Source organism: Spea bombifrons, chromosome 1 (assembly GCF_027358695.1).
Source record: "Spea bombifrons isolate aSpeBom1 chromosome 1, aSpeBom1.2.pri, whole genome shotgun sequence".
NCBI lineage: Eukaryota > Metazoa > Chordata > Amphibia > Anura > Pelobatidae > Spea > Spea bombifrons.
The window spans coordinates 98,749,686-98,762,922 of NC_071087.1; the positions used below are offsets into that span (position 1 = coordinate 98,749,686).

At 37.9% G+C, this 13,237-nt stretch overlaps 1 protein-coding gene across 3 annotated transcripts in view; it reads right to left on the reverse strand.

The window, feature by feature from the left end:
• The window catches only part of JAK2 (Janus kinase 2), a 78,470-nt gene that overhangs the window by 32,521 nt on the left and 32,712 nt on the right, over positions 1 to 13,237 (reverse strand). For all 3 annotated transcript variants that reach the window (XM_053466059.1, XM_053466067.1, XM_053466075.1), the window contains exon 3: positions 1,824 to 1,947. In XM_053466059.1, coding sequence (XP_053322034.1) covers positions 1,824 to 1,947 — 124 coding nt within the window. The remainder of the gene's footprint in view (positions 1 to 1,823; positions 1,948 to 13,237) is intronic.

Here is a 13,237-nt window from a genome sequence, read left to right on the forward strand (position 1 = left end):
TTTGTATAAGAACTGTGTTATTAGGTTTTGTGCACAGAGAGCTGCCCCGTGTTACAATGGGACTTATGTTGAATTGTAGAACATTGTGGTATTGGTTGCTACAGTGGCTAAATTCAAAAAACATACTATTGTTTGGCTAATTGTGCTGTTAAAGGAACTCTAATCCTAGCTTCATATTTAATGCATAGAGCCCATTTTGTATGGAAGTCAGTGTACTTTACTATAAGCAAATAGGCGCTTATTGGAGTTTTTTCTGGCTCAAAAGAAATACCACGATGTTCAACTCTTCTCACACTCTAGTGAAAGCATACTCTGGGATGTTACTCGCACAGGCTCAGTAGGAAATGCCTTCGTAAGTCAAAGGGAGCAGGGCTTCCGCTGAAAGCAATTGGGTATGTTATCTACTTCAATAAGAGTGCTACTGATCATGGCCGATGCTTCAAAGAACAGTGTAGTCCTCATCAGTCTTGGTCACTGTATTTAATTTAGGACTCGCCACACATGGGGCACCTTGACATGACTGGTAAGCTTATGTACACCAAAATATAGTACTAAAGTCCAAGGTCTATAGTATATTGATAGTATGAATTTGTCTTTTTTTTTCTTATGGCCTTCAGATTAGAGCATGCATTTATTCGAGGTAGACACTGAGACCTTTCCTCCTTCACTGACTGCCAACGCACTGAAACCAGGAAGCATTAGTAAGTAAAGTTCTTGCACACGCTCAGCCGTACTCCCATGTAACTCCTTAAATCAGCAAACAATTGCATGCATAAATAGAGGCAGCCAGGGAGGGCATAAATGACACAGAAGCCTCCAATAGCCCATTTTAAATACAGTAAAACGCACTGGAGCGCATTTAAGATGCATTGTAAATAATATAATACAGTTTTGGGGACTAGGCTGTTCATTTCAAAGTCCAGTTGTGCTACTTGGGCTAGCAATGTATTTAGAAAAAAGCATGGGGCCCCAAGGATATAAAAGTACAAAAGAAAAAGCAAGGGTTGTTTTCTATGAAAGGGTGCTATTTGCAGTGCACTATTTCAAGCAAAAAATGTATGCTTAATGAAAAAACAACCATTACAAAATATTACTATTACCAATAATATTATATTTATAGTCCTTCAGGGGACACTTCCTATTGGCTGAAGTGAGGTCAAAACAAACCCAAAAGCCAATAGGAACTCCCCAATGTTTGACTTGCTTTTACAAGTCAGGGCCAGAAAAAAAAGCACCTAGTAGTATAATAAGTGTTTTATTAATAATCCCTTTACTTTGTAGGTCTAATCAGTACAATCATTAGTGTTAGTGACGCAAGACCACTTCACTGAGTGGTTATAAAGGTGGTTTATTATTTTTTTTTTTTTTTTTTTTTTTTTATTTGGGACTCTTCACTGGCCAAAGATCACAATTAGCTGTTTACCAACCGACATTTTAATCAGAGCTGTGGGCTCTATAAGAATCTTGCTGTATAAATCTTGCTGAAGATTTATACAGAGACCAAAATGTTGGCGACAGTCACTTTTGCAGTTATTTTGGATTCATGGCACAGGTCACAATCCTATTATAGGTTCATGCCAATGCTATAATCAATATTATCAGGCCAAACTTTAGGTTTGTAAATAACGATGGTCAAAAGATCAATCGTTACACAAAACAAATATTGCACAGCAGTCAAAGACCAGTCTTTCACCACCCTCTGGTGATTTGCACACAAAAAGCTCCTCTTGTAGCCCTTCATGGGTGACTGTCGTTTATAAAACTTGGATTGTGTTTAATCCATAATCCTTGACTGTGCATGAAAAATCAATCAAGTACTGTACCTTATTCGAAAGATCAGATTTTGTTTTGTTGTTTCTTCCACCAGAAATGCCTGGTTGGGGGAAAAGTATATTCGGTCTGTCTCATTCATTAATGCAAAGAGGCTGCAATACACAGGTGTCACCCCTAGAAAACAAGTAGAGAAAAAAAATAAAGGTTATTTCAGCTTTTAAAATAGAACATAGTTACTAGCACACGGGTTATTAATTTAGTCACATTAGCCCAAGGGAAGGTGGAGTCTTTAAACAAAGTTGATACTTTTGTTTCATTGGGCCAAAAAAGACGTGGTCACATAAGCTTTCAGAGTCTCAGATGGGATAATGGAAGATGGAACAGATCTCTGAGGTGCAGAGAGTTTATGCACCATCTATTACTACATTGGACAAATAAAAGCCAACAGCTTCAACCTAAGATTGCTACACAGAGCACAGCCACTGGGCATCTGCCCTTATTACCTCTAGCAAAGGGTTTATGGCATAGCTCCTCTGATAATGTATTCATGTGGTTAACAGCAGGGGACCATGGACCTGAGGAATGGTGTGATCCTTGGAGTGTGTTTTATTGCATATCATGGCCTCGATTACAATTGTCATCATGTATGGGTAAACAGGACATCATGCTGTGAAAACCGAATCATACACCAGTTGCGACACATTAAAATAATGTACCATACTTTAGTCCTGTTGCGAAAATCCTTTGTTTTTTTTTGGATTAGATTTTTTTTTCTACTTGGTTTCCAGCAAAGTATTTGGGAAAATTACCTGCTTCTACACAGCAAAAACTATTTTTATTATTAATAATTAAATCCAAACACCAAAAAGCTAATTCCAACATTATTTCCTAGAGGTCAACATATACACATTATATAAAAGTTGTAAGCAGATTATAGTGCGGAATGTTGAGCTGTCTTTAAACAGGACAGTCTGACAGTAAAAGGGAATGTGACAGCACTCTCCAAGGAAGAAGGCATGTTAAGTTCCTTTGTAAGTACTTTAATATGTGGTTAAAAAAAAAAAAAGAAGACACTTAGCACCTTCCCCATCATGTGTTTTCTTGCCTCAAAACAACTCATTTAATGACCTGTCAATTGAGATGCCTTTGGCTCAGCCTGGGTTATCCAAAATTGTGACCAGTTGGCTGGGACACTCGGCTATCATATGCATTAGGGTTTGTTGGATAGGTGGAGTGTCCCCTTGCAAATCCATGAGAAGAGTCTGCATAATCCCCTTTTATGCATTTGCCTCTTTCTTGTTTGGCCAGACACATATTCTGGTAGCTAAAGAACACGCACCGTATACTTTCAACCAGCCAGCTCCAGACTTCTGCAATGAGACCTCATGTTCCCATGAACAGAAAGAACTCTTTTTTAGCTTCCGATTGGCTGCTTGAAGCACACCAGTTCATAAAGCCTGCCTGTTTGTGGCCACCTCTAGGACAGGAGTTGCCCACAAGCTTTGAGTCTGAACCAGCGAACGGACTCCTGTAGCAGTGACTGTTCTGCAAATAGGTGCGTAACAGAGAGGTCGGCGCAGGGGTGTTCAGGAGGCAGAAATGTGTCCAAACCCTCCGATTTCTAAATGTTGGTTTTGTTGGTTTACCTACCGTTCACTTTGCCTACGTGCCGCTGAGGTCTGCACACTATTTAGTAGCGTTTGCAACATTATGAAATCAATGTTTTAACAACTTGCTAATGAGATAAGGTGTGCACCACTGCAGCAGGGTTACGTAAGGACATTACACACTGCGGTAGATCAGATCATCGTTTAATTACTTCCCTATATCATTTATGGGAAGGGCGACATGTAGTTGGACTAACGTTGTAGCGCAAACCAAATGTCAAAAGAAAAAGGTATTTTTTTTGTCATTTTGTTAGAAACTAGAGAAAACAAAGACGGGTAGGGTGTAGCACCTGTCCGTTATGCGGCACTCAACCAGGAGCATCTCTAATATGCTTTGTATGATGATATCTCGGTTTACCTATTTTACATTGTTTCATTTCTTTCCAAAAAACACAAAAGTGAAGAACACAAAAGGTGCCAGCCTAACCACACAGTAACGCACTAGGAATTTCACATTGTTTAAGAACTTGACAATCTCTTGTACTTTTTGTTACATACAATTACCTGACATCACAGTTCTGTTGCAATTCACTGCACCGCAACATTTATACGTAATATGTACATTTTTTTGGCATAATTATGGGTTGGTATATACTAAAATGCTCATTGACCAAGCCTAAAATTCCACCCATGAGGGTGTTATTAATTAGGGCAGAGCTGTAATTTGTTGGTAAAGGTGGAGCACTAAAAACGTGCCTTACTAGTCGGTGCTTACTGGTCCTATAGAGTTGGAACTGAATTCCGCTGCATTACATCACCGTAACTGGCTTTTTTAAGAAATCTTGGGCGTTATGTTCGCAGAGTAATTCTGGAGTTCTACATGATGTGCAATCCGTAGACACATCACCGTACGGTCTATGGTGACTGCAGCTCATTCAGAACATTGGTCGTAATGATGTATAAAAAGTGGTTTTAGCAATCCAACCATCAGGGATATTTCCTTGGCTGGTGTAGTGATAAGCCTACTTTTCCCCAGGATCCTTTCTATAAATAGCCACCTTTGTCCCAGATCTGCTCTTTTTAGATAATTCTGAGGGGCAGTGAAGTTATTTGAGGGCCGCCATAACATCATTGCCCATGTGGGTGAAGCTCAGCTGGGACACAGATCCTCATTATTCGATCAATTATGTGGAAGATTGTGTTAGTAGAGTTGAGATAGTATATAGAATACAATTTGAATCTGTGTATAGGGCACATGAATTCAAACTTTTTTTGTTTTATTTAAACTTTAAGGTGAAAACCCATGTATCTATCTACAAACAATATAAAGCACTTGATCACATAACTGTACTATGAAGTTAAATAATGCAATAAAATAATCGATCCTGTTCTTTGATTATTATTATTTTGATATCTACTTATCTTTTTGGAACAAGCTATTGGAAAATAAGCCCTTACTGGTAGGATGGATGACCTGTCAAATGTCCGAAAGTTATCTAGGGCAAAGTGTTAAAGCTGGTGGTTTTGTAATGTTTACATGCTGCATTTGCAAAATGATGATCTAGCATTAACTGTTTATTCCTGGAGTCAGAGACCTTGATGTGAACATTAGCACAGTGGGAAATTTCGACACTGCTCTCCTACAATACGGGAGTAAACTTATGGTCATCCATTTGAAATGATCATGCAATTACAGATGAATAATAAAAACGTCCTTGATAAAACTCTGTCAAGAACGCTACCAGCATGGGTAGAACCCATCAAGCTCCTATTTCAGAATTCATTCCCGCACATCTGCAAGCTAACCCAATGAATGAATCGGAAGGCGTACCACCAGCTCTATTCCCCAAGTCAGCGTATTGTTTGAGAAAACCATGGATTGTTTGTCTAAGGGCTCCAATACTGTTTGAGAAGAGCACTTATTGTGAAACTGATAACCCTATAATCATTTGATTTAGCCAGCATTACACATCAGGAACGACATAGTTAAACAGAATCCTGACATTTCCGTAAAAAAATAGCGTTCATGTTTTTTTTCTTACATTGCCGATAAGGAAAGAGGAAATTCTAGAGGGGGGAGGCACGGTGTGAACATTTTTGGAAGGAAATTAGACAGCAAAAATCAATATCTTTTCTACCACTGAAATGAACAAATTTTGTCTAGAAAACCATTTACTAAGTTTAATAAGTGTTTAAATTTAAAGTGCGTAAACAGGTTTTCAGAGAATGTTTCAAGATACGGGGTTGGTGTCTGATTATTTCATATGAAGAGACGGGTGGAACTGGTCAATGTTCTAAAAGGGGATGGATAGGAAGCTATTTAATGTTTGGTCTAAACACACAATTATGAAAAATCCAATTGAAGAATGGAATGGCTGGATCAAAACAAAAGGGCAGCATTTTAGCTCTAAAAAGGAAACGAAAAACAATTTTCCTAAATGAGATCAAAATGTAGATTCGTCTTTCTTAAATGGCTAACAAATTTCCAGGCACAGACAAAATGTACAAAGTCAACTTGGAGTAAAATCTTTGACTGCCAATGGGAACAAAAAGGAATGACGTAGTCTGTGCATGGGTCCCAAATGAAGTGTGAGATGTGTAGTATATTTAGCTGCAAATTATTATTTTTTTTTACTGCAAATGGTTCTCTCCATTTAAGTAAAACGAAGCCCACAGCCGTGACCATTTAAAATACCAGAGCTGCTGGAGAATGGACTAATGGCTACCAAACAGTTCCCTCTATAAGAGAGGCTATATGCTATACCCTTTCAGGGGCAGATCTTTGATTGGATTGCAAATGACACCAGGGCAATGAAGCGCATACAACATAAACTTATTAAAAAGAAAAAACAAACAGAGTAGTGTGGAACAAGCCAATGTATAAAAAATGGATACTGTATGTACATTGCAAGATACAAATATGTTACCTTTCCATGCCGATGCTCTATATAAACACACTCAGAGAGGGTCAACCTACAGCACACAGAACCCAGCTGGAAGAGATTGAACAGAAAACGTGGTAGGGACAGGTTTGTCATTTAAACAGAAATAAGTCGGCCCTGGTAGCCCCTGCCTTGTGATGCCCCAGCCTGCTTGGTACCCAGTTTGTCTCCCTCACTCATAGGAAGTGCAGATTTACCTAATGTAAAGTAGAAGCTAAGCATGACGTGAAGAGAGGCTACTTACATCACAAGAATGACACAGCATTAACTAAAAACCAACAGACTAAAATGAAGCTCATTAGTAAGAGGGATATCAGAGATGCAAACAAAGTTTTTGGTTGCTGAACCAAGGGACATCTTCATTGAAGATGAACATGGTTTCTTAAGTAATAGTGCCTTAGTCAAATTTTCTTTTTTTAAGAAGATTTCTAAGGATTGCATATAAAAAGGTGGAAAGTAGGGTACCTGACAAGACAGATTGTCATGACAAAGAGTCCTAACCCATAGCTAGCTGTGCTTAAAGAACATCCGATGGCAGGAGCTTCAAAGATTTTTGTCCACAGGGAAGATCATGGAAAAAAAAAAAAAAAAAAACCCCGACAACCTCACAGGACAGAGGTAGCAGAGGCATCACTGTCTTATTACCGTATTTTTATGGGTGATCATTTCTAAAGAATGTTGCTTGTTTTTTGTTCAGGTTAATAAGTAACCTTTTCTGGAGAACCAGAATACAGCCAAAAGACAGTCAACACAACATTTTCACCTGCAAAATGCAAACCTTCAGGTTAATCTTGGTAAACTACAACGGGAAACGCACAAAATGGATTTCTTGAAGCATGGTTAATGCTTCGTTTGGTTGTTGGCCGCCGGTGGAAATTTCCCATTTTTTGACATCTGAGTTGTTTCAGAAATCGTTGTGTTGCTAGCCAACATGAAAAGCGAGGTTGTGGGGGATTTCCACTTGTTCCACAGAAAAGTACACACATCTTCCTAACAATATGAGTTGCTGCACACCACATTTTAAAAAGAATGTATCAATATGTTATTCTAGAGAAAGTTATTTGCTTAAGTGGCGATACTATTAGTTACTCTATATACAACTGGACGCATTTCTCACAGGAGAATTGAACAAGCCAGATCCTGGCATTCTAATGTGCAGATTTGTCTGGTAGGTACATCTTAAATAAAATGGCACAAAGGGGAATGTGTACACAATTCTCTTTTTTTTATTTTGTTTTAAACTTGGAAAGCTACAAATAATGCATTTACAACTGAAATCGAGATCTTAACTCTCGGCTGAATTATTATGGTATTCTAAGGACATGATGGCTTGTCCCGGACTGTCGCCATATTTTTTTTTTTCTTTAGAAAACAAATTGGTAAAATATTTGGCAGCAATCCCAAGCTTGAATTTGGGATTTGGTTTGTGTTCATTAAAGAGATGGTAATGTTTCAAGGTGAGTTTGTATTGTTTTTTCTTAAAGCCCAAATACATATGCAATTGGAATTTTGTGTCTCTATTTAAGAGGAAACGGGGGCTGCCATTAGGAAGGCAATTTCCCAAGAACTTTGAAAGCAAGGGCGATCAGTGCATTGGAGGTCAAAGGTGGCCCAACCTGAACAAGGAACGGACCAACAACCACAAGGAGACTAGAAGTCGGGTTCCATACACAGAGGCTGTGGGGTCCATCTAGTAAATTCATAGGTATGGGGATTAGTTTATACTCATCTATGCATCAGATCAGTTATCACTATTTGAATATTGGCTGAAAATACCAAGAATCCAATTAGAATTGTACTTTGCACATCAGCTTTTAAATTCCAAGCTCCTCTACCACGCTGATTATATTATTATTTTTCTTTTATTACTATTATTATTTTAGGAGGCACTAGAAGCACAGGGCCAACTTTGATGATGTTTTGGGTACAGCAATGACCGAAGTAAAATCATACATACTGTTTATTGTGCACACTCAAGAATTTTCAACTTGTATAGGGTCACACTGTTATGTAAACCTACATTACTACATAATACCTACTTTATTCAATGCGCTTACATGAAAACTGGTATAGACCAAAGGAGATGTGGGAACTGGTGGTGCTAACCTTGCAGCTGAAAAGAAAGATTACACAATGTTCATGTTTTGCCATCCAACAAGCCAGGTGATTCTCAGGGCACCTATTGTCTTTTTGATTTTACTTAGAAGGTCATCTGGGGACAGGTAATGAAGTGCAGTTATAATCAAAATGTGAAAAGTACAAAAACATAAAAGCTTTTCCATTTCAATCCGTTGACAAACCACAAAACTAAAAATAGTAATAAAAATCACCACAATTCAGTCGCAATTGTAAAACATCTTTTGATTCTTCTGTGTACCAAATAATGGAGTAAGTAACATCCACAGAGAATTTCGTGTCTAATTTTGGTACATTAAATCGAATCCATTAACCCTCGGCAGAGTTAAGAGATAAATCTACCATTAAGTAGCTAAATCGTAATCCTTGCATTCAGTGTAATGGAAAAATGAAATACTAGATTTTTATCAATTTATATTTATTTAACAAATATTGATCATTTTTATTTACTCTTACCTTCCATTTTGAAGTTGTTGTGTGGATTACTATTGGATAATGTGGGGTAAATTTACCTCTGATTAAAAAAAAAACAGACAAGACTGGATTTAATATCAATAAATCTACCCCTTCACATAAATATTATATTCTCTATTTGTAAAATTACCACTTGTTTTATTGTTTTGTCAATATAAAGAGCTTAGAGGTCCTGATTTACACTTCACTTAAAAGAAAACCTCTCTAGATTCCAAGGAAAGAAGCAATGAACTCATTCAATTCAGCAATAGTGAGAAAGTCCAAGCTGCTGGTTTGGTTCTGCCCGGATCACTGAATAGACTTTAAGCAGCGCATCTGCTTTGTCTATTTTGCATTTTTATACCTGGTGTCAATAGCACAAAAGGCACAACATACGTCCAATGGATCCAACCATACTTGTAGCTGTTGTAAACCAGCAGAGTACTCTGAGGAAAGGGAAACCATTAGTCTGTTAGTGTGCGTGCTTCATGCCACATTTAACATGGATTTTCTGACAGCTGCTCTTTATAGTAATTATAGTTCAGTGGGCTATCGCGAAGCAGTGTACAGCAAAAGCTAATGCTGTAAATAGAAGTCACTTAATCTGCTGCCCCAATCACGGTGATGTATATGTTTACATTGGAAGGCTATGTACCCAGTGGAGTGTAGAATGTGACATCTCTGAAGCATCTAAAATTATCTCACGTTTACCTCTATGGCCTTAATTTTTTTGTTTTTGCGCCCGCGCAGACAGCAATGAGAGGTCAGTTGTGCAAAGCGTGCATCCGTAACACACAAAAACCCAGACTATGCCTGCTGTTACTGTTCAGGCATGAACACACTAGCTCGCTCTACCCCTCATAAACTGCATGTATTTACGCTTGTGCTGTCAATGCTGATCATCTAAGATCTGTTTAAAGTATAAACATCCTTAAAATGAAATGTACAATATTCCTTGGTATCTGGATCAGATATAAATATTTGCTGGTCACTGCTGGACGACCTTCAACCTTCTGAAGGCCACTATAATGCCATACACACAAACACACACACAATGCGAACCCAATTTCCAGTGAAACAAGCCCTGGTATCAATAAAGTACTGTATTAACAATATTGCGACTTCGGAAGGAAATTACTGCTTTTAAGAATTTAAGTTTAGAGAACTGAGAATGACTATTTTTTATATTGTCGACAAAGCTATTCTTGGTTTCCGATTATTCTAAACTGAATTACTATTTGGCTGTGTTTAACTGTAAAGTTGAAGGAAACTGGCATTGTTAAACTAGTGTTGGCATGTTCTCCAATAAGTTTAAATTTCTCGTTAGCCATGCATTTATTTGTCCTTCTACCTGCAATTTGAGCTTAAAAAAATGTAAAAAATTATACCCCGTACATCATGCTTTTCTCCATTTAGGGCTTTCTGTAAAACACCTTTATTTGCATCAAATGTGTCCAAAACCTTGCATGTGAAGGGGTTACAGGGGGGGAAAAAAACAAACTATAATAGTAATAACTACAGACTCATTAAACTAGTATGAACAATCGCCATTTTCCATCTGTCAATTTACTCTTCCGCATATTCTTTTCATGTCTGAAAATTTTTTTTTTATATATTATTTCCTGGAAAAATACTTGAAAAGTCTGAGATTACAGATTTTTACTAATCCTCTAACACTATCGGCACAAAAGGTTTCGCTACACAGATTCCAGTCTGTTAGGATAATCTTGTTGTACACGTTACATGTTAACATAAACCGGAACCACAGCTTAAAGAAAGCCAAGTAACAAAATCAGACAAATAATATTAAGTAAAAAGGGGTATAGAATTCCTTAAATTAAATTTGCCGTTCCCATTTTATTTATCCAGTGATCAAACGCCAGACAATGATGAGGATGAATTCTCACATGTTCAAAAGAAAATAACTTTATTGGCACACCAAGGTCACACTCCGATGGGAAGACAAATATTTTGCTAGCATCTTGGTAGTCAGACATGCACACACTCAAACTAGAACCAGAATCTGACCGCTGATAAGAATGATCTATCTGCCCATTTTCTCTGGATGTACACACCCTATTTGATCCTTAGGCTTGACTTATGTTTGGGATAGTCTTATGCTTATCTCATGCCTATTTTAATGCCCTAACTGTATTAGTCACGTCCATTTCTGCTGGACCATTGCACCACTTATCCACTACTTTCAATGAAGTAAAACTTTGCTTACTAGTTAACTGTTAGGAACTAACAAGAGTTCTTGAACAAGAAATATGCCATTTGTATTAACTTATATACAGGATACACAATTGACTGAGATACCTGGAAACTCTTCAGATCTGCCCTAGAGGCTGGGAGTATGACAGCTAATTACTGAGCATCCAGGGTAGTCTTTTGATCTCGACTTCCATAACTGCTGCGCAACTAACACTCCTATCCACACCTCATTAGCCATGTTTCACCCTCTCCATTCCCATAATGGATGTACCCTTCTTCTTGGCTGGGGCATTACACTAATGCAGCTGACAGATTACATGTTTAATAATGTGTGTACAGCTGAACACTTCTCCATGCATACATCATCATTAGCACGGTGGGCAGAGGTCTATGTAGACCCACATGTGCATGAATGGAAAGCTCTCCCACTTTTCAATACCAGACCATGGAGCAACAGGGCAGCAACTTCTAGACCAGGTGTTTCGTTTTTCTTTTTAATTTTGTTACTGCTCTGCAACCTAATGCAGCAAAAGATTGTCATTTGGAAGCTAATGATGCCTTGTGACCTATGTTTTGAAATGCCTGCTCTTGCCCTGTAGGAAGAAAGCATTAAAAGCCATAGTAGTACACGCGCACGTGCACACACACACACACACACAACCCCCAAACTACCTTTAAAAACAAACCAAAGATTAATAAAAGAAACTTTGACGTAACAGATGCCATTAAATAATCATTAAACTGGAAGGGGGGCATACGTTTTACCTTTGCTCTGCATATAAAGAACAAGACATGGAAAGTCCAAGGCTCATCTCCAAACATTTTTAAAGGAGATTATTGGACAATCTGGCATCGACCCAGCATGATTTTTTTTTTTTTCTTTTCTCAAGGCTGCATAGCGAGCTCGGAGCCGCTGTCAGTGTACTCTGGATCATACAGTATGCCCCTGCACCAGATGATCTTTGCCTTAATCCCGGCAGTCCAGAGACAAGCCAACATATCAGCTGCAAAGAACACGAATAGATTTAACGTTGAAATACCAAACGTCTCAACATCAAGAGAATGCTTTTTTTATTATCCACCGCAACTCCTTTCATCTTTTTGTTTCTGTCTTTCCTTTCAAGTTCCATTCAGAGTCACTGCAGTAGTTTTGTTGTCTTCGCGGCTTTGGTTAAAAGACAGACCCTTCATTTTCTGTCGCTTTTACAAGGGGAATCCCAAGAAGTATTTTTAGTTCCAGTCTACCTCCTGAGTGCTATTAAGTCTTATCAGCTCTAAAAAGGGCGTACGCACTAAGCAATTATTAAAGGTGAAGTACATGTTCAAAATACGGTTTGCAAAAACACCTATTATAATTATTATTTATTGTTTTATTTAGCCCCATAAAATTGTGACTACTACTTTCGCGCTATAAGATGTGAACAGGTTCCAGCGACTGTCTATGCTCCAAACATTGTCTGGTTTTCAGATTTGCCAAAGCAGACAGGTTGTAAGAAGAGTTCAACTTAAAAGTTTCATTTTAGTGCTCATATGCACCTTACTACCTGGCAAGCAATTTTTTCTTCAGAATTTTGGTAGAAAGGAGAGTTGTATGAAACATACAAAAGCAGACCCATTTTTTTCTCTTTATAATCCGCCAAGCAAAGCCTAGAGTTCGCAGTAATTGTTTTTACCCTTAATAGTCTTTGGGACTGAACGTGTGTATTTACTATGTAATTCCTGGGGATCAACCAGCTACGCTGGAGAATGGAACAAGGCTAAGCAACCACAAGGCTACCAACAGCAAGCTTTTTTCCCCCCCATGTAGTCATATAAATGTTCTTAATTTTGCATTTTTTTCTCTGGTCTAATGACATTTATATTGAATGTCACTGCCAGACACATTTGTGTAGAAGTTAGGAGCCAAGAAAGGATGTATCACAGGAGTAACTGCTCTTTAAATATAAACCCTAATGCCTAATTTTAACAAGTCATCATGCCTTGAGGAACAGCCATTTTTTTTATTATTATTATTATTACTATTTTATTTATTTTTAAAAAAAAAAGAAAATGTATTTTAATTTTTAAGACGCCCTTCCCCAAGTTTTTCAAATTCCTATCCTTGAGTAGGAC